The following is a 20,695-nucleotide window of genomic DNA, read 5'->3' as shown; positions in this document are numbered from 1 at the left end:
GACCAGAATTCTAAATGAAGTCTTTTTGAACTAAAATTAACTTTGAAATTTTCAAGCTAAGCCCCTAGAGAGACTCAAAGAACACATCTCTCATCCTGCAGATTTTAAATGATTAGGCTTATTTGGTAAATGATATAAAAAGCATAGTCAAATGATAAGTGATACTAGATCTTCTTTTAGTTGTACTTATGGATAAATTATTGAGATGAATATTTCAAAAATTATATAAATTTATAAAAATCTAATATGTTAGTCATAATTTTGGTTGTTAGGTTAAATCTTCTTTTAAGTTATATTTTTATGGATGTTATTGGTCTAAGTATTCTAAAGATTAAGTGAAATCTATGAAAGTCTGGTGGACCTGTTATGAGCTCACAATCATGATTCTGGTTGTTATCTTAAAATGTTGTAAAGAAATGACAAGAAAACTTAATTTTCTTTTCAGCTGTGAACTTTCATCATATTTTAACCATAGCTATTCTAAGTCTTTGTTATCCATAGTTATTATTTTTATTTTTCTCTATAATTATTTATAATTGGCTATAGTCCAAAATTGCTTTTCATAAAAAAGACTCTAACAAGTACTCTTAAACTCATAGTTCTAATAATTTTAAAATTAATAGACTAAATAAAAATTTCCGGAATTCTGATGAAGAAACTGATGGGCTAAGGAAATTGCTAATCAAGGTCAAGCAAACAAAATTTTAATTACATGAGATTTAATAATTGATGAAAATATTACTTTTATAACTTTTATTTAAAACATTATGAGAGGGAGAAAGCAAGGGAAGAGAACAAGAATCTCTGCCTAGTAATTTAGATAATTCTCACAGATCTTGTCCAAGACCATCAGTGTGACACATCTACAAGTTTGCAAGAACCACAGTATTACTGGGCTTGAGGTGCCCCTAAAGCAAATACAGCTTAGATCACAACACCCAAGCCCTGTGGAATATCTGGAAAGCTTTCTCAAGAAGGATGGGAACAAACAAGCCAAGACAGTGAAGACTACAGTAAATGCCTAACTCTTCCATGCCCACAAACCAAAGAATGTCTATGAGCATCAACACCATCCAGTAAAACAGGACCTCACCAAGTGAACTAAATAAGACACCAGGGACCAATCCTGGAGAAACAGAGATATATGACCTTTGAGACAGAGAATTCAAAATAGCTGTGTTGAGAAAACTCAAAGAAATTCAAGATAACACTGAGAAGGAATTCAGATTTCTGTCAGATAAATTTAACAAAGAAATTGAAATAATTAAAAAGAATCAAGCAGAAATTCTGGAGCAAAAAAATTGCAGTTGTCATACTGAAGAACACAACATAATCTTTTAATAGCATAATTGATCAAGCAAAAGAAAGAATTAGTGTTGGCCAGGTGTGGTGGCTCATGCCTGTAATCCCAGCACTTTGGGAGGCTGAGGTGAGCAGATTACCTGAGGTCGGGAGTTCGAGACCAGCCTGACTAACATGGAGAAACCCTGTCTCTACTAAAAATACAAAATTAGCTGGACATGGCGGTGCATGCCTGTAATTCCAGCTACTCAGGAGGCTGAGGCTGGAGAATTGCTTGAACCTGGGAGGCGGAGGTTGCAGTGAGCCGAGATCATGCCATTGCACTCCAGCTTGGGTAACAAGAGTGAAACTCCATCTAAAAAAACAAACAGACAGACAAAAACAGTGAAGTATGCCTACAGAATCTAGAAAATAGACTCAAAGGGATAATTCTAAGAGTTATTGGCCTTAAAGAGGAAGGAGAGAAAAATATAGGAATAGAAAGTTTATTTAAGGGCTAATAACAGAGAACTTCCTTATTGGAAGGGATAAGAACAGAGAACTTCTCTTCACAACCTAGAGGAAGATATCAATATTTGAGTTCAAGAAGGTTATACAACAAGTAGATTTAACTCAAAGAAGACTACTTCAGGCATTTAATAATCAAACTTCCAAAGTTCAAGGATAAAGAAAGGATCCTAAAAGCAGCAAGAGAAAAGAAGCAAATAACAAACAAGGGATCTCCAATACATCTGGCAGCAGACTTTTCAGTGGAAATCTTACAGGCCAGGACAGAGTGGCATTACATATTTAAAGTGCTGAAGGAAACAACAACAACAACAACAAACAACAACTTTTACTCTAGAATAGTAAATCTCGTGAAAATATCCTTCAAACATGAAGGAGGAATAAACACTTTCCCAAACGAGCAAAACTTGAGAGACTTTATCAACGGTAGACCTGTCTTATAAGAAATGCTAAAGACAGTACTTCAATCAGAAAGAAAAAAACATAATGAGAAATAAGTAATCATATGAAGGTACAAAACTCACTGGTAGTAGTAAATACACAGAAAAACACAGAATATTATAACACTGCAAGTGTATTTTGTAAACTACTCTTATCCTAATTAGAAAGACTAAACAATGAACCAATCAAAAATAATACCTATAACAACTTTTCAAGACATAGTCAAGACAAAAAAAATTAATAGAAACAAGAAAAGGTTAAAAAGTTGGGGGATGAAGTTAAGGCATAGAATTCTTTTTATTTTTGCTTCTTTGTTTATGCAAACAGTGGTAAGTTATTATCAGGTGAAAATAATGGGTTATAAGAGAGTATTTGCAAGCCTCATGGTAACTTCAAACAAGAAAACACACAGCAATACCAAAAAAAAAAAAGAAAAAAAAAAGAAAAGCAAGAGACTAAATCCTATCACCAGAGACAATTACCTTCACTAAAGGAAAGAAAGAAAAGGCCACAAATAATCAGAAAACAACAAAATGGCAGGAGTAAGTTCTTACTTGTTAATAATACCATTGAATGTAAATAGACTAAACTCTCCAATTGAAAGACATAGACTGGTTGAATAGATGAAAAAACAAGACCTATTGATCTGTTGTCTACAAGAAATGCACTTCACCTGTAAAGACACCAGAGGACTGAAAATAAAGAAATGGAGAATGATATTTCATGCCATTGGAAACCAGAAAGGAGCAGGAGTAGCTATCCTTATACCAGACAAAATAGATTTCAAGGCAAAAACTGTATGAAGAGAAAAAGAAGGTCACTATATGATGACAAAGTGGTCAATTCAGCAAGAGGATGTAACAATTTTAAATATATATGCACCCAACATGGGAGTACTCAGATATATAAAGTAAATATTATTAGCACTAAAAGGAGAGATAAGTTCCAATACAATCATAGCTGGAGACTTCAACATCCCACTTTCAGCATTGGACAGATCATCCAGACAGAAAATCAACAAAGAAACATTAGACTTAATCTGCACTATAGACCAAATGGATCTAAAATATATTTACAGAACATTTCATCCAACACAAGAATTTAAAAATTTTTAAAAATTGAAATAATACTAAGCATCTTCTCTGACCATAATGGAATAAAACCAGAAATCAATAATGAAGAATTTTGGAAACTATATAAATACATGGAAATTAAGCCATGTGTTCCTTAATGACTAGTGGGTCAATGGAAAAATTAAGAAAATGTAAAATTTTCTTGAAACATATGATAATGGAAACACAACACAGCAAAACCTATGGGATACAGCAAAATAAGTACTATGAGGGAAGTTTATAACTATAAGTGTGTACATTAAAAAAAGAGGAAACTTCAGATAGACAAGCTAATGGTGCATCATAAAGAACTAGAAAAGCAAGGGCAAACCAACCTCAAAATTAGTAGAAAAAAGGTAATAAAAGGGGATGGAGCCAAATAAAGACAGATCTGCTCTGAAGCTCCCACTGAGAAGGATGGTGTATTAGTCTGTTTTTATGCTGCCGATAAAGACATACTCGAGACTGGGAAGAAAAAGAGGTTTAATTGGACGTACAGTTCACATGGCGGGGGAGACCTCAGAATCATGGCAGGAGGGAAAACCTACTTCTTACATGGCAGTGTCAAGAGAAAAATGAGGAAAAAGCAACAGCAGAAACCCCTGATAAACCCTTCAGATCTAATGAGACTTATTGACCATCACAAGAATAGCACAGGAAACACTGGCCTCCATGATACAATTACCTCTCCCTGGGTTCCTCCCACAACACTTGGGAATTCTGGGAGATACAATTCAAGTTGAGATTTGGGTGGGGACACAGCCAAATCATATCATCCCACCTCTGGCCCTTCCAAATCTCATGTCCTCATATTTCAAAACCAATCATGCCTTCCCAACAGTCCCCCAAAGTCTTAACTCATTTCAGCATTAACCCAAAAGTCCACAGTCCAAAGTCTCACCTAAAACAAGGCAAGTCCCTTCTGCCGATAAGCCTGCAAAATCAAAAGCAAGCTAGTTCTTCCTAGATGCAATGGGGGTACAGGTATTGTCCTTAAAGAGGAAGGAGAGAAAAATATAGGAATAGCAAGTTTATTTAAGGGCTAATAACAGAACTTCCAGCAATTCCAAATGAGAGAAATTGGCCAAAACAAAGGGGTTACGGGGCCCACGCAAGTCCAAAATCCAGTGGGGCAGTCAAATTTTAAAGCTCTAAAATAATCTCTGTTGACTCTGGGTCTCATATCCAGGTCATGCTGATGCAAGAGGTGGGTTTCTTTGGTCTTGGGCAGCTCTGCTTCTTTGGCTTTGCAGGGTATAGCCTCCCTCCTGGCTGCTTTCATGAGCTGGCATTGACTGTCTGTGGATTTTTCAGGTATACAGTGCAAGCTGTCAGTGGATCTACCATTCTGGGGTCTGGAGGATGGTGGCTCTCTTCTCACCGCTTTACCAGGTGGTACCCCAGTAGGGACTCTGTGTGGGAGTTCCAACCCCACATTTCCCTTCCACACTGCCCCAGCAGAGGTTCTGCATGAGGGCCCCACCCCTGCAGCAAACTTTTACCTGGGCATCCAGGCATTTCCATAAATCTTCTGAAATCTAGGCAGAAATTCCCAAACCTCAATTCTTGACTTCTCTGCACCCACTGGCTCAACACCACATAGAAGACACTAAGGCTTGGGGCTTGCATCCTCTGAAGCCACAGCCTGAGCTCTACATTGGCCACTTTCAGCCATGGCTGGAGTGGCTGGGACACAGGGCACCAAGTCCCTAGACTGCACACAGCATGGAGACCCTGTGCCTGGCCCACAAAACTACTTTTTCCTCTTGGGCTTCCAGGCCTGTGATGGAGGGTCTGCCATAAAGGTCTCTGACATGGCCTGGAGACATTTTCCCCAAAGTCTTCAGGATTAGTATTAGGCTCCATGCTACATATGCAAATTTCTGCAGCTGGCTTGAATATCTTCTCCAAAAATTGGTTTTTCTTTTCTATCACATGGTCAGGTTGCAAATTTTTCAAACTTTTATGCTCTGCTTTCTTTATAAAACTGAATGCCTTTAACAGTACCCAGGTCACCTCTTGAATGCTCTGCTGCTTAGAATATTTTTTTTGTTGTTATTATACTTTAAGTTCTAGGGTACATGTGCACGACGTGCAGGTTTGTTACATATGTATACATGTGCCATGTTGGTATGCTGCACACATTAACTCTTCATTTACATTAGGTATTTCTCCTAATGCTATCCCTCCCCGCTCCCTCCACCCCATGACAGGCCCCAGTGTGTGATGTTCCCCACCCCATGTCCAGTGTTCTCATTGTTCAATTCCCACCTGTGAGTGAGAACATGCGGTGTTTGGTTTTTTGTCCTTGCGATAGTTTGCTGAGAATGATGGTTTCCAGCTTCATCCATGTCCCTACAAAGGACATGAACTCATCCTTTTTTATGGCTGCATAGTATTCCACATATGTGCCACATTTTCTTAATCCAGTCTATCATTCATGGACATTTGGGTTGGTTCCAAGTCTTTGCTATTGTGAATAGTGCTGCAGTAAACATACGTGTGCATGTGTCTTTATAGCAGCATGATTTATAATCCTTTGGGTATATATCCAGTAATGGGATGGCTGGGTCAAATGGTATTTCTAGTTCTGGATCCTTGAGGAATTGCCACATTGTCTTCCACAATGGTTGAACTAGTTTACAGTCCCACCAACAGTGTAAAAGTGTTCCTATTTCTCCACATCCTGTCCAGCACCTGCTGTTTCCTGACTTTTTAATGATCGCTATTCTAACTGGTGTGAGATGGTATCTCCTTGTGGTTTTGATTTGCATTTCTCTGATGGCCAGTGATGATGAGCATTTTTTCATGTGTCTGTTGGCTGCATAAATGTCTTCTTTTGAGAAGTGCCTGTTCATATCCTTTGCCCACTTTTTGATGGAGTTGTTTGATTTTTTTCTTGTAAATTTTTTTGTAGATTCTGGATATTAGCCCTTTGTCAGATGGGTAGATTGTAAAAATTTTCTCCCATTCTGTAGGTTGCCTGTTCACACTGATGGTAGTTTCTTTTGCTGTGCAGAAGCTCTTTAGTTTAATTAGATTCCATTTGTTAATTTTGGCTATGTTGCCATTGCTTTTGGTGTTTCAGTCATGAAGTACTTGCCCATGCCTGTGTCCTGAATGGTATTGCCTAGGTTTTCTTCTAGGGTTTTTATGGTTTTAGGTCTAACATGTAAGTCTTTAATCCATTTTGAATTAATTTTTATATAAGGTGTAAGGAACGGATCCAGTTTCAGCTTTCTACATGTGGCTAGCCAGTTTTCCCAGCATCATTTATTAAATAGGGAAATCCTTTTCCCATTTCTTGTTTTTGTCAGGTTTGTCAAAGATCAGATGATTGTAGATGTATGGTATTATTTCTGAGGGCTCTGTTCTATTCCATTGGTCTATATCTCTGTTTTGGTACCAGTACCATGCTGTTTTGGTCACTGTAGCCTTGTAGTATAGTTTGAAGTCAAGTAGCATGATGCCTCCAGCTTTGTTCTTTTGGCTTAGGATTGTCTTGGCAATGCAGGCTCTTCTTTGATTCCATATGAACTTCAAAGTAGTTTTTTCCAATTCTGTGAAGAAAGTCATTGGTAGCTTGATGGGGATGGCATTGAATCTAAAAATTACCTTAGGCAGTATGGCCATTTTCACGATATTGATTCTTCCTATCCATGATCATGGAATGTTCTTTCATTTGATTGTGTCCTCTTTTATTTCATTGAGCTGTGGTTTGTAGTTCTCCTTGAAGAGGTTCTTCACATCCCTTGTAAGTTGAATTCCTAGGTATTTTATTCTCTTTGAAGCAATTGTGAATGGGAGTTCACTCATGATTTGGCTCTCTGTTTGTCTGTTATTGGTGTGTAGGAATGCTTGTGATTTTTGGACATTTATTTTGTATCCTAAGACTTTGCGAAGGTGCCTATCAGCTTAAGTAGATTTTGGGCTGAGACAATGGGGTTTTTCTAAATATACAATCATGTCATCTGCAAAGAGGGATAATTTGACTTCCTGTTTTCCTCATTGAATACCCTTTATTTCTTTCTGCTGCCTGATTGCCCTGGCCAGAACTTCCAACACTATATTGAATAGGAGTGGTGAGAGAGGGCATCCTTGTCTTATGCCAGTTTTCAGAGGGAATGCTTCCAGTTTTTGCCCATTCAGTATGATATTGGCTGTGGGTTTGTCATAAAAAGCTCTGATTATTTTGAGATATTTCCCATCAATACCTAGTTTATTGAGAGTTTTTAGCATGAAGAGCTGTTGAATTTTGTCAAAGGCCTTTTCTGCATCTGCATCTATTGAGATAATCATGTGGTTTTTGTCTTTGGTTCTGTTTATATGTTTATTGATTCATGTACGTTGAACCAGGCTTGCATCCCAGGGATGAAGCCAACTTGATCGTGGTGGATAAACTTTTTGATGTGCTGCTGGATTCAGTTTGCCAGTACTTTATTGAGGGTTTTTCCATTGATATTCTTCAGGGATATTGGTCTAAAATTCTCTTTTTTGTTGTTGTGTCTCTGCCAGGCTTTGGTATCAGGATGATGCTGGCCTCATAAAATGAGTTAGGGAGGATTCCTTTTTTTTTTTATTGATTGGAATAGTTTCAGAAGGAATGGTACCAGCTCCTCTTTGTACCTCTGGTAGAATTCGGCTGTGAATCCATCTGTTCCTGGACTTTTTTTGGTTGTCAGGCTATTAATTATTGCCTGAATTTCAGAACCTGTTTTTGGTCTATTCAGGATTCAACTTCTTCCTGGTTTGGTTTTGGAAGGGTGTATGTGTCGAGGAATTTATCCCTTTCTTCTAGATTTTCTAGTTTATTTGCATAGAGGTGTTTACAGTATTCTCTGATGGTAGTTTGTATTTCTGTGGGATCTGTGGTGATATCCCCTTTATCATTTTTTATTACGTCTATATGATTCTTCTTTCTTTTCTTCTTTATTAGTCTTGCTGGCAGTCTATCAATTTGTTGATGTTTTCAAAAAATCAACTCCTGGATTCATTGATTTTTTGAAGGGTTTTTGTGTCTCTATCTCCTTCAGTTCTGCTCTGATCTTAGTTATTTCTTGCCTTCTCCTAGCTTTTGAATGTGTTTTCTCTTGCTTCTCTAGTTCTTTCAATTGTGATGTTAGGGTGTCAATTTTAGAACTTTCCTGCTTTCTCTTGTGGGCATTTAGTGCTATAAATTTCCCTCTACGCACTGCCTTAAATGTGTCCCAGAGATTCTGGTATGTTATGTCTTTGTTCTCGTTGGTTTCAAAGAACATCTTTATTTCTGCCTTCATTTCATTATGTACCCAGTAGTCATTCAGGAGCAGGTTGTTCAGTTTCCATGTAGCTGAGCAGTTTTGAGTGATTTTCTTAATTCTGAGTTCTAGTTTGATAGCTCTGTGGTCTGAGAGACAGTTTGTTATAATTTCTGTTCTTTTACATTTGCTGAGGAGTGCTTTACTTCTAACTATATGGCCAATTTTGGAATAAGTGCGATGTGGTGCTGAGAAGAATGTATATTCTGTTGATTTGGGGTGGAGAGTTCTGTAGATGTCTATTAGGCCTGCTTGGTGCAGAGCTGAGTTCAATTCCTGGATATCCTTGTTAACTTTCTGTCTCATTGATCGGTCTAATGTTGACAGTAGGGTGTTAAAGTCTCCCATTATTATTGTGTGGGAGTCTAAGTCTCTTTGTAGTTCTGTAAGGACTTCCTTTATGAGTCTGGGTGCTCTTGTATTGGGTACATATATATTTAGGATAGTTAGCTCTTCTTGTTGAACTGATCCCTTTACCATTATGTAATGGCCTTCTTTGTCTCTTTTGATCTCTGTTGGTTTAATGTCTGTTTTATCAGAGACTAGTATTGCAACCCCTGCTTTTTTTTTGTTTTCCCTTTGCTTGGTAGATCTTCCTCCATCCCTTTATTTTGAGCCCATGTGTGTCTCTGCACATGAGATGGGTCTCCCGAATACAGCACACTGATGGGTCTTGACTCTTTATCCAATTTGCCAGTCTGTGTCTTTTAATTGGAACATTTAGCCCATTTACATTTAAGGTTAATATCATTATGATGTTAGCTGGTTATTTTGCTCATTAGTTGATGCAGTTTCTTCCTAGCATCGATGGTCTTTACAATTTGTCATGTTTTTGCAGTGGCTGGTACTGGTTGTTCCTTTCCATGTTTAGTGTTTCCTTCAGTAGCTCTTGTAAGGCAGGCATGGTGGTGACAAAATCTCTCAGCATTTGTTTGTCTGTAAAGGATTTTATTTCACCTTCACTTATGAAGCTTAGTTTGGCTGGATATGAAATTCTGGGTTGAAAATTCTTTTCTTTAAGAATGTTGAATATTGGCCCCCACTCTTTTCTGGCTTGTAGAGTTTCTTTAGAGAGATCCACTGTTAGTCTGATGGGCTTCCCTTTGTGGGTAACTCAACCTTTCTCCCTGGCTGCCCTTACCATTTTTTCCTTCATTTCAACCTTGGTGAATCTGACAATTATGTGTCTTGGGTTGCTCTTCTCAGGGAGTATCTCTGTGGTGTTCTCTTTATTTCCTGAATTTGAATGTTGGCCGCCTTGCTAGGTTGGGGAAGTTCTCCTGGATAATATCCTGAAGAGTGTTTTCAAACTTGGTTCCATTCTCCTCATCACTTTCAGGTACACCAGTCAGACATAGATTTGTTCTTTTCACATAGTCCCATATTTCTTGGAGGCTTTGTTCATTTCTTTTTACTCTTTTTTCTCTAAACTTCTCTTCTCACTTCATTTCATTCATTTGATCTTCAATCACTGATACCCTTTCTTCCACTTGATCAATTGGCTACTAAACCTTGTGCATGCATCACATAGTTCTCGTGCTATGGTTTTCAGCTCCATCAGGTCATTTAAGGTCTTCTCTACACTGTTTATTCTAGGTAGTCGTTCGACTAATCTTTTTTCAAAGTTTTTAGCTTCTTTGTGATGGGTTCAAACATCCTCCTTTAGATATTTTTTATTATGGATCATCTGAAGCCTTCTTCTCTCAACTTGTCCAAAGTCATTCTCTGTCCAGCTTTGCTCCATTACTGGTGAGGAGCTGCATTCCTCTGGAGGAGAAGAGGCACTCTGATTTTTAGAATTTTCAGCTTTTCTGCTCTGGTTTCTCCCATCTTTGTGGTTTGTCTACCTTTGATCTTTGATGATGGTGACGTACAGATGGGGTTTTGGTGTGGATGTCCTTTCTGTTTGTTAGTTTTCCTTCTAACCATCAGGACCTTCAGCTGCAGGTCTGTTGAAGTTTGCTGGAGGTCCACTCCAGACCCTGTTTGCCTGGGTATCACCAGTGGAGGCTGCAGAACAGCAAATATTGCAGCACAGCAAATGTTGCTGCCTGATCGTTCCTCTGAGAGCTTCGTCTCAGAGGGGTGCCCAGATCTATGAGGTGTCAGTCGGCCCCTACTGGTAGGTGTCTCCCAGTTAGAGTACTCAGTGGTCAGGGACCCACTTGAAAAGGCAGTCTGTCCGTTCTCATATCTCAAACTCCATGCTGGGAGAACCACTACTCTCTTCAAAGCTCTCAGACAGGGACGTTTAAGTCTGCAGAAGTTTCTGCTGCCTTTTGCTCAGCTATGCCCTGCTCAAGAGGTGGAGTCTACAGAGGTAAGCAGGCCTCCTTGAGCTGCGGTGGGCTCCACCCAGTTTGAGCTTCCCGGCCACATTGTTTACCTACTCAAGCCTCAGCAATGGTGGACGCCCCTCCCCCAGCCTCGCTGCCACCTTGCAGTTCGATCTCAGACTGCTGTGCTAGCAGTGAGCAAGGCTTTGTGGGCATTGGACCCTTCGAGCCAGGTGCAGGATATAATCTCCTGATATGCCATTTGCTAAGACTGTTGGAAAAGTGCAGTATTAGGGTGGGAATGTCCCAGTTTTCCAGGTACCATCTGTCTTGGCTTCCCTTGGCTAGGAAAGGGAATTCCCTGACCCCTTGTGCTTCCTGGGTGAGGTGATGCCCCGCCCTGCTTTGGTTCACAGTCTGTGGGCTGCACCCACTGTCCGACAAGCCCCAGTGAGATGAACCCACTACCTCAGTTGGAAATGCAGAAATCACCCATCTTCTGCATCACTCAAGCTGGGAGCTGTAGACTGGAGCTGTTCCTATTCAGCCATCTTGGAACTGGAACCCCGCTGCTTAGAAATTTCTTTCACCAGGTACCCTAAATCATCTCTCAAGTTCAAAGTTCCACAAATCTCTAGGGCAGGGGCAAAATGCCTCCAGTTTCTTTGCTAAAACATAACAAGAATTACCTTTACTCCAATTCCAACAAGTTCCTCATCTCCATCCGAGACCTCAGCATGGACCTTATTGTCCATATTGCTATCAGCATTTTGGGAAAAGCCATTCAAAATGTCTCTAGGAGTTTCCAAACTTTCCCACATTTTTCTCTCTTCTTCTGAGCACTCCAAACAGTTTCAACCTCTGCTATTACCCAGTTCCAAACTCACTTCTACGTTTTTGGGTATCTTCTAAGCAATGCCCCACTCCACTGGCAGAAATTTACTATATTAGTCTGTTTTCATGCTGCTGTTAAACGTATACCTGAGACTGGGAAGAAAAAGAGGTTTAATTGGACTTACAATTCCACATGGCTAGAGAAGCCTCAGAATCATGGTGGGAGGCAAAAGGCACTTCTTACATGGCAGTGGCAAGAGAAAAATGGGAAAAAGAAAAAGCAGAACCCCCGATAAACCTATCAGATCTCGTGAAACTTATTCACTATCATGAGAATAGCATGGGAATGACTGGTCCCCATGATTCAATTACCTCCCCCTGGGTCGGTCCCATAACACGTGGGAATTCTGGAAGATACAATTCAAGTTGAGATTTGGGTGGGGACATAGCCAAACCATATAAGATGGAAACTGTGAGTGAACTCTGCATCTTGAATTGAGGTATTAAAGTTCTCTTATTGGGACTGGCTGGGTGGAGAGCAAGCAACAACAGGGTGAAGCAAGGTCCAACCCAGAAGCTGCACATGCAAAAGTAGTTCCCTCCCCCAGCCAAAGGAGACAGTGAGGGACTGTGCTTTCCCTTACTGAAAATGAAGTTTTTCCTACAGATCCTTGCAACTCGCAGATGAGGAAGTCCTCTCCTGAGCACATGCTACCAAAGCCTTGGATCCTAAGCACAAAGCTATGCAGAATCATGGCAGTTGCTCAGGTGGGTGGCCACTTTGAACAGGCACTGAGACACAGGAGTGTTAGCATACTCCAGCTCTCAGAAATCCCATGAGGAAGATATCTGTCCACTTTCATAAGGAGGGGGCTGAAGCCAGGGAGCCAAGTGGCCTTGCTTCCATAGAACTCCACAAGCCAAAACCCACTAGCTTGGAATCCTCCCCCAGCCAGCACTACCAGCTAGAAACTGCCTTAGAAGACTGAGTTCCCCAGGGAGAGTGGCAGCTGCCACCATTGTGGCTCCAGTCAGCCACTTTCCCTTGCCACTGGCACCAGTGAGATGGGGAAGGACTCAGATCCACTCCTCCTCACTGGGTGGGGCCTCCCTGTGGGAACCTCAGCATCCCCAGCCAGTGATTTATGGACGGAACACTGGCAATTCTGAGGGGAGCCCCTAGGAAGAGGAGCAGCTGCAGTATTGTGGATCAATGATCTTAGTCTTTTCTGCTTGCTGGGTCTGGAGAGTCAGGGCAGCCCAGACAAGGGTGATTTCCCCAAGTTCAATACACCCATCCTGTCAAGGGTCAGACACACTGCTTATTTAAGTGGATCTCTGACCCTGCTTTTCCTCTTTGAGTGAGACCTCCCAACAGGAGTCTCCAGAACACCTTGTACAGGAGCGTTCTGGCCTGCATCAGGCCAGTGCCCCCCTGGGAAAGAGCTCCCACAAGAAGGAGCAGGCTGACATCTTCACTGGTCTGTAGCCTTCACTGGCAATATCTCCAGGGACAGGAAGGACCCAGGTGAATAGGGGCTAGAGTAGATCGTGAGAAAACTGCAGCAGCTCTACAGAAGAGAGGCCTGACTGCTAAAGGAAAAACAAACAAAATGCAACAACATCAACAAAAAGACACCACAAAAACCCCTTCCAAAAATCAGCAACTTCAAAGATCAAAGGTAGGTAAACCCACAATGATGAAAAAGAATCATTGCAAAAATGATGAGAACTCAAAAAGCCAGAGTGCCTCTTCTCCTCCAAAAGGTAGTAACATGTCTCCAGCAAGAGTACAGAACTGGCTGAGGCTGAGATGGATGAATTGACAGAAGTAGGATACAGAAGATGGGTAATAATGAACTTTGCTGAGCTAAAGGATTATGTTCTAATGCACTGCAAAGAAGCTAAGAACTGTGATAAACATTACAGGAGCTGTTAACCAGAATAACCAGTTTGGAGAGGAACATAAATCACCCAATGGAGCTGAAAAACACAACACGAGAACTTCATAATGCAAATACAAGTATCAATAGCTGAATAGACCAAGTGAAAGAAAGATATAAGAGCTTGAATACTGTCTTCCTGAAATAAGGCAGACAGACAAGATTAGAGAAAAAAGAAGGAAAAGGAATGAGCAAAACCTCTGAGAACTATGGAACTATGTTAAAAGACTGAACGTACAAATGATAGGGGTATGTGAAAGAGATGGGGAGAATGGAACCAAGTTGGAAAACACACTTCAGGATATCATCCAGAAGAAATTCCCTAACCTAGCAACACAGGCTATCAATCAGATTCAGGAAATCCAGAGAAACTCAGTAAAATACTCCATGAGATCAACCCCGAGACACATAATCATCAGATTCTCCAAGAATGAAATGAAGGAAAAAATGTTAAGGCCAGCCAGAGAGAAGGGCCAGGTCACCTATAAAGGGAAGCTCATCAGACTAACAGCAAACCTCTCAGCAGAAACCCTACAAGCCAGAAGAGATTGGGGGCCAATTTTAACATTCTTAAAGAAAGAATTTTCCACCTAGAATTTAATACCCTGCCAAACTAAGCTTCATAAATGAAACAGATATAAAATATTTTTCAGACAAGCAAATGCTGAGGGAATTTTTCACCACCAGGCCTGCTTTGCAAGCATTCCTGAAGGAAGCATTAAATATGGAAAAGAAACACTGTTATCAGCCACTACAGAAAACACACTGAAATATACAGATCAGTGACACTATGAAGCAAACACATAAACAAATCTGCAAAATAACCAACTAGCATCATGATGTCAAAATCAAATTTACACATAACAATATTAGCCTTAAATGTAAAATAGCTAAATGCCCAAATTAAAAGACACAGAGTAGAAAGCTAAATAGAGTCAAAATCCATTGGTGTGCTGTATTCAAGAGACCCATTGCAAATGCAAGGACACATATAGACTCAAAATAAAAGGATGGAGGAAAATTTACCAAGCAAATGGAAAACAGAAAAAAGCAGGGGTTGCAATCCTACTTTCTGACAAAATAGACTTTAAACCCACAAAGATCAAAAAAGACAAAAAAGGGCATTACATATTGGTAAAGGGGTCAATTCAACAAGAAAAGCTAACTATCCTAAATGTATATGCACCCAATACAGGAGCACCCAGATTCATAAAGCAAGTTCTTAGTGACCTACAAAGAGACCTAGACTCCTACACAATAATGGTGGAAGACTTTAACACCACACTGTCAATATTAGACAGATTTTTGAGTCAGAAAATTAACAAAGATATTCAGGACTTGAATTCAGCTCTGGACCACGTTGACCTGATAGATATCTACAGATCTTCCCACACCAAAACAACAGAATACATTTTCTTCTTTGTGTCACTCACTCTAAAATTAATCACATAATTGGAAGCAAATCACTCCTCAGCAAATGCAAAATAACTGAAATCATAACAAACAGTCTCTCAGACCACAGTGCAATCAAATTAAACTCAAGAGTAAGAAGCTCACTCAAAATTATACAACTACATGGAAATTGAACAACCTTCCTGAATGACTCCTGGGTAAATCATGAAATTAAGACAGAAATTAAGAAGTTCTTTGAAACCAACGAAAACAAAGAGAAAATGTACCAGAATCTCTGGGATGTAGCTAAAGCAGTGTTAAAAGAGAAATTTATAGCACTAAATGCTCACATCAAAAAACTAGAAAGATCTCAAATTGACACCCTAGCATCACAACTAAAAGTACTAGAGAACCAAGAGCAAGCAAAACTCAAAGCTAGCAGAAGACAAGAAATAACCAAGATCAGAGAGGAGCTGAAGGAGACTGACAAAAAAAACCAATGAATCCAGAAGATGATTTTTTGGAAAAAATTAATAAAATAGACTGCTAGCTAGACTAAGAAAGAAGAAAGGAGAGAAGAATCAAATAGACACAATAAAAAATGATAAAAGGGATATCACTGCTCACCCCACAGAAATACAACAACCATCAGAGAATATTTTAAACAGCTCTATGCAAATAAACTAGAAAATCTAGAACAAATGGGTATATTCCTGTACATATACACCCTCCCAAGACTGAACCAGGAAGAATTTGAATCCCTGGATAGACCAATAACAAGTTCCAAAATTGAGGCAGTAACAAATAGCCTACCAACAACACAACAAAAAGCCCAGGACCAGAAGGATTTACAGCTGAATTCTACCAGAAATACAAAGAGGAGCTGATACCATTTCTTCTGAAACTATTCCAAGCAATTGGAAATGAGGAATTCCTCCATAACTCATTCTATGAGGCCAGAATCATCCTGATAACAAAATCAGGCAGAGGTACAACAAAAAAGGAAAACTTCAGGCCAATATTCCTGATGAACACTGATGGAAAAATTTTCAATAAAATACTGCGAATTGAATCCAGCAGCACATCAAAAAGCTTATCCACCACAATCAAGTAGGCTTCATTTCCAGAATGAAAGGCTGGTTCAACATACATAAATCAATAAACGTGATTTGTCACATAAACAGACCTAAAGACAAAAAACACATGATTATCTCAATAGTCACAGAATAAGCCTTTGATAAAATTCAACATACTTTCATGTTAAAAACTCTCAACAAACTAGGTATCGAAGGAACATACCTCAAAATAATAAGAGCCGCTTATGGCAGATCCACAGCCAATATCATACTGAATGGGCAAAAGCTGGAAGGGTTCCCCTTGAAAACCAGCACAGACAAGGATGCCCTCTCTCACCACACCTATTCAATATAGTTTTGGAAGTTCTGGCCAGGGCAATCAGGCAAGAGAAAGAAATAAAGAGTATTCAGATAGGAAGGGAGGAAGTCAAAATTTCTTTGTTTGCGGATGACATGATTGCATATCTAGAAAACCCCACTGTCTCAGCCCAAAAGCTTCCTAAGCTGATAAACAACTTCAGCAAAATCTCAGGATACAAAATCATTGTGCAGAAGTCACAAGCATTCCTATACACCAACAACAGGCAAGCAGAAAGCCAAATTATGAGTGAACTCCCATTCACAGTTGCTACAAAGATAACAAAATACCTAGGAATACAGGTAACAAGGGAAATGAAGGATCTTTTCAAGGAGAACTACAAATCTCTGCTCAAGGAAACCAGAGAGGACACAAACAAATGGAAAAATATTCCATGCTCATGGATAGGAAGAATCAGTATTGTGAAAATGGCCATACTGCCCAAAGTAATTTATCAATTCAATGCTATTCCCACTAAAGTACCATTGATATTCTTCACAGAATTAGAAAAAACTACTTTAAATTTCCTATGGAACTGAAAAAGAGCCTGTGTAGCCAAGACAATTCTAAGCAAAAAGAACAAAGCTGGAGGCATCACCATACAGGACTTCAAACTATACTATAAGGCTACAATAACCAAAACAGCATGGTACTGGTACAAAAACAGACACATAGACCAATGGAACAGAATAGAGAACTCAGAAATAAGATCGCCCATCTACAACCACTTAATCTTTGACAAACCTGACCAAAACAAGCAATGGGGAAAGGATTCCCTATTTAACAAATGGTGCTGGGAAAACTGGCTATCCATCTGCATAAAATTGAAACTGGACCCCTTCTTCACACCTTATACAAAAATTAACTTAAGATGGATTAAAGACTTAAATGTAAAACCCAAAACTGTAAAAACCCTAGAAGAAAATCTAGGCAATACAATTCAGGACATAAGCATGAGCAAAGATTTCATGATGAAATCACCAAAAGCAATTGCAACAAAAGCAAAAATTGACAAATGGGATCTAACTAAACTAAAGAACTTCTGTAGAGCAAGACAGATTATCATCAGAGTGAACAGGCAACCTACAGAGTGGGAGAAATCTGCAATTTAGCCATCTGATAAAGGTCTAATATCCAGAATCTACAAGGAACTCAAACAAATTTACAAGAAAGAAAAACCATTAAAAAGTGGGGAAAGGACATGAACAGACACTTCTCAAAAGAAGACATTCATGCAGCCAACAAACATATGAAAAAAAGCTCAACATCACTATCATTAGACAAATGCAAATCAAAACCACAATGAGATACTGTCTCATGCCAGTCAGAATGGCCATTATTAGAAAGTCAAGAAACAACAGATGCTGGTGAGGTTGTGGAGTAATAGGAACACTTTTACACTGTTGGTGGGAATGCAAATTAGTTCAACCATTGTGGAAGATGGTGTGGTGATTCCTCAAAGATCTAGAACCAGAAATACCATTTGACCCAGCAATCCCATTACTGATTATATACCTAAAGGAATATAAATTATTCTTTTACAAAGATACATGCACATGTATGTTCATTGCAACACTATTCACAATAATAACATGGAATCAACCCAAATGCCCATTAACGATAGATTGGATAAATAAAGTGTGGTACATATACACCATGGAATACTATACAGCCCTAAAAAGGAAAGAGATCATGTCCTTTGCAGGGACATGGATGAAGCTGGAAGCCATTATCTTCAGCAAACTAATGCAAGAACAGAAAACCAAACATCGCATGTTCTCATTTATAAGTGGGAGCTGAACAGTGAGATCACATGGACACAGGGATGGGAGCAACATACACTGGGGCCTGTCAGGCAGTGGGGTGGGGGCAGGGAGAGTATTAGGAAAAACAGCTAATGCATGCTGGGCTTAATACCTAGGTAATGGGTTGACAGGTGTGCAAACCACTATGGCATATGTCTACTTATGTAACAAACCTGTACATCCTGCACATATACCCCAGAACAAAAAATAAAAATTTGAGGTAAAAAAGGAAAGTGATAATGAAGATTAGAGCAAGAATAAATGAAATTGAAATAAAGAAAACAATATAAAAGATTAATGAAACAAAAAGTTGCTGTTTTGTTCTCACTCAGAGGTGGGAATTGAACAATGAGAACACTTGGACACAGGAAGGGGAACATCACACACCGGGGCCTGTTGTGGGATGGGGGGAGGGGGGAGGGATAGCATTAGGAGATATACCTAATGTAAATGACGAGTTAATGGGTGCAGCACACCAACATGGCGCATGTATACATATGTAACTAACCTGCGCGTTGTGCACATGTACCCTAGAACTCAAAGTAAAATAAAAACAAAAACCAGAAAGAAAATTTAAACACAATTCATAAACCTTTAAACAGACTAAGGAAAAAAGAAAGAACATCAAAATAAAATAAGAAATGAAAAAGCAGACATTACAACCAATACTGCAGGAATTCAAAGTATCATTAGTGGCTACTGTAAGCAACCAAATGCAAAGGGATGGAAAATCTAGAAGAAAGGGACAAATTCCTACACACATACAATCTAGCAATATTATACCAGGAAGGAATCCAAAATCTGAAAAGTCCAATAACAAGTAATGGGATTGAAGCCATAATAAACAGTCTTCCCCTAAAGAGAAGCCCAGAATCTGATGGCTTCACTGCTGAATTGTACCAAACATTTGAAGAACTAATACCAATTCTACTCAAACTATTCTGAAAAATAGAGGAGGAGAGAATACTTCCAAACTAATTATATGAGGCCAGTATTACCCTGATACAAAAACCAGACAAAGGCACATCAAAAAAAGAAAGCTACAGGCCAATATCACTAATGAATATTGATGGAACAATTCTCAGCAAAATACTAGCAAATGGAATTTAATAATATGTTAGAAAGACCATTCATCATGACCACGTGGGTTTTATCTCTTGAATGAAAGGGTGGTTAGGCATATGCAAATCAATGTGATACACCATATCAACAGAATAAAGGATAAAAACCATATGACCATTTCAATTGATGCTGAAAAAGCATTCGATAAAATTCAACATCCCTTATGACAAAAACTCTCAAAAAACTGGTTACAGAAGAACCATATCTCAACATAATGAAAGCCATATTTGACAGACCCACAGCTAGTATCATACTGAATGGTGAAAAACTGAAAGCCTTTCATCTGTAATCTGGAAGACGACAAGGATGCCCACTGTCACCACTATTATTTGACATAGTACGGGAAGTCCTAGCTAGAGCAATCAAACAAGAGAAAGATACAAAGGGTATCCAAATTGGAAAGAGGAAGTCAAATCATTCTTGTTTGCAGGTGATATAGTCTTATATTTGGAAATACCTATAGACTCCACCAAAAATATTAGAACTGATAAACAAATTCAGTAAAGTTGCAGGATATGAAATCAACATATAAAAATCAGTAACATTTCTATATGCCAACCGTAAACAATCCAAAAAAGAAATAAAAAAGTAATCTCATTTACAGTAGCCACAAATAAAATTAAATACCTAGGAACTAACTTAACCAAAGGAGTGAAAGATCTTTATAATGAAAACTATAAAACAGTGATGAAAGAAATTGAAAAGAACACCAAAAAATTGGAAGATATTTCAGGTTCATGGATGGGAAGAATCAATATTGCTAAAATTCCACACTACCCAAAGCAATCTATATATTCAATGCAATCCACATCAAGATAACAATGGCATTCTTTACAGAAATAGAAACATATTCTAAAATTTATATGGAACTACAAAAGAGCCAGAATAGCCAAAGCTATCCTAAGCAAAAAGAATAAAACTGGAGGAATCACATTACCTGACTTCAAATTATATTACAGAGCTGTAGTAACCAAAACAGCATCACACTGGCATGAAAACAAACACAAAGACCAATGGAACAGAAAAGAGAACCCAGAAGCAAATCCAAACACCTATAGTGAACTCATTTTTGACAAAGGTACCAAGAACATACACTAGGGAAAACTGTCCCTTCAATAAATGGTGCTAAGAAAGCTGGATATTCATATCCAGAAGAATGAAACTAGCCCCCCATCTCCCACCGTATACAAAAATTAAATCAAAAAGTACTAAAGACTTAAATCTAAGACC

At 39.0% G+C, this 20,695-nt stretch overlaps 1 protein-coding gene across 7 annotated transcripts in view; it reads left to right on the top strand.

Moving 5' to 3' along the window:
- Positions 1–20,695, top strand: part of CD163 (CD163 molecule) — a 145,316-nt gene that overhangs the window by 76,088 nt on the left and 48,533 nt on the right. For all 7 annotated transcript variants that reach the window (XM_063786267.1, XM_063786268.1, XM_063786270.1 and 4 more), the window contains exon 4: positions 12,437–12,537. In XM_063786267.1, coding sequence (XP_063642337.1) covers positions 12,454–12,537 — 84 coding nt within the window. In that variant the 5' untranslated portion in view covers positions 12,437–12,453. The remainder of the gene's footprint in view (positions 1–12,436; positions 12,538–20,695) is intronic.

This window comes from Pan troglodytes, chromosome 10 (assembly GCF_028858775.2).
Source record: "Pan troglodytes isolate AG18354 chromosome 10, NHGRI_mPanTro3-v2.0_pri, whole genome shotgun sequence".
Taxonomy (NCBI): domain Eukaryota; kingdom Metazoa; phylum Chordata; class Mammalia; order Primates; family Hominidae; genus Pan; species Pan troglodytes.
Note: the sequence above shows the minus strand (reverse complement) of the source record. Positions and strands in the feature narration are given on the sequence as shown.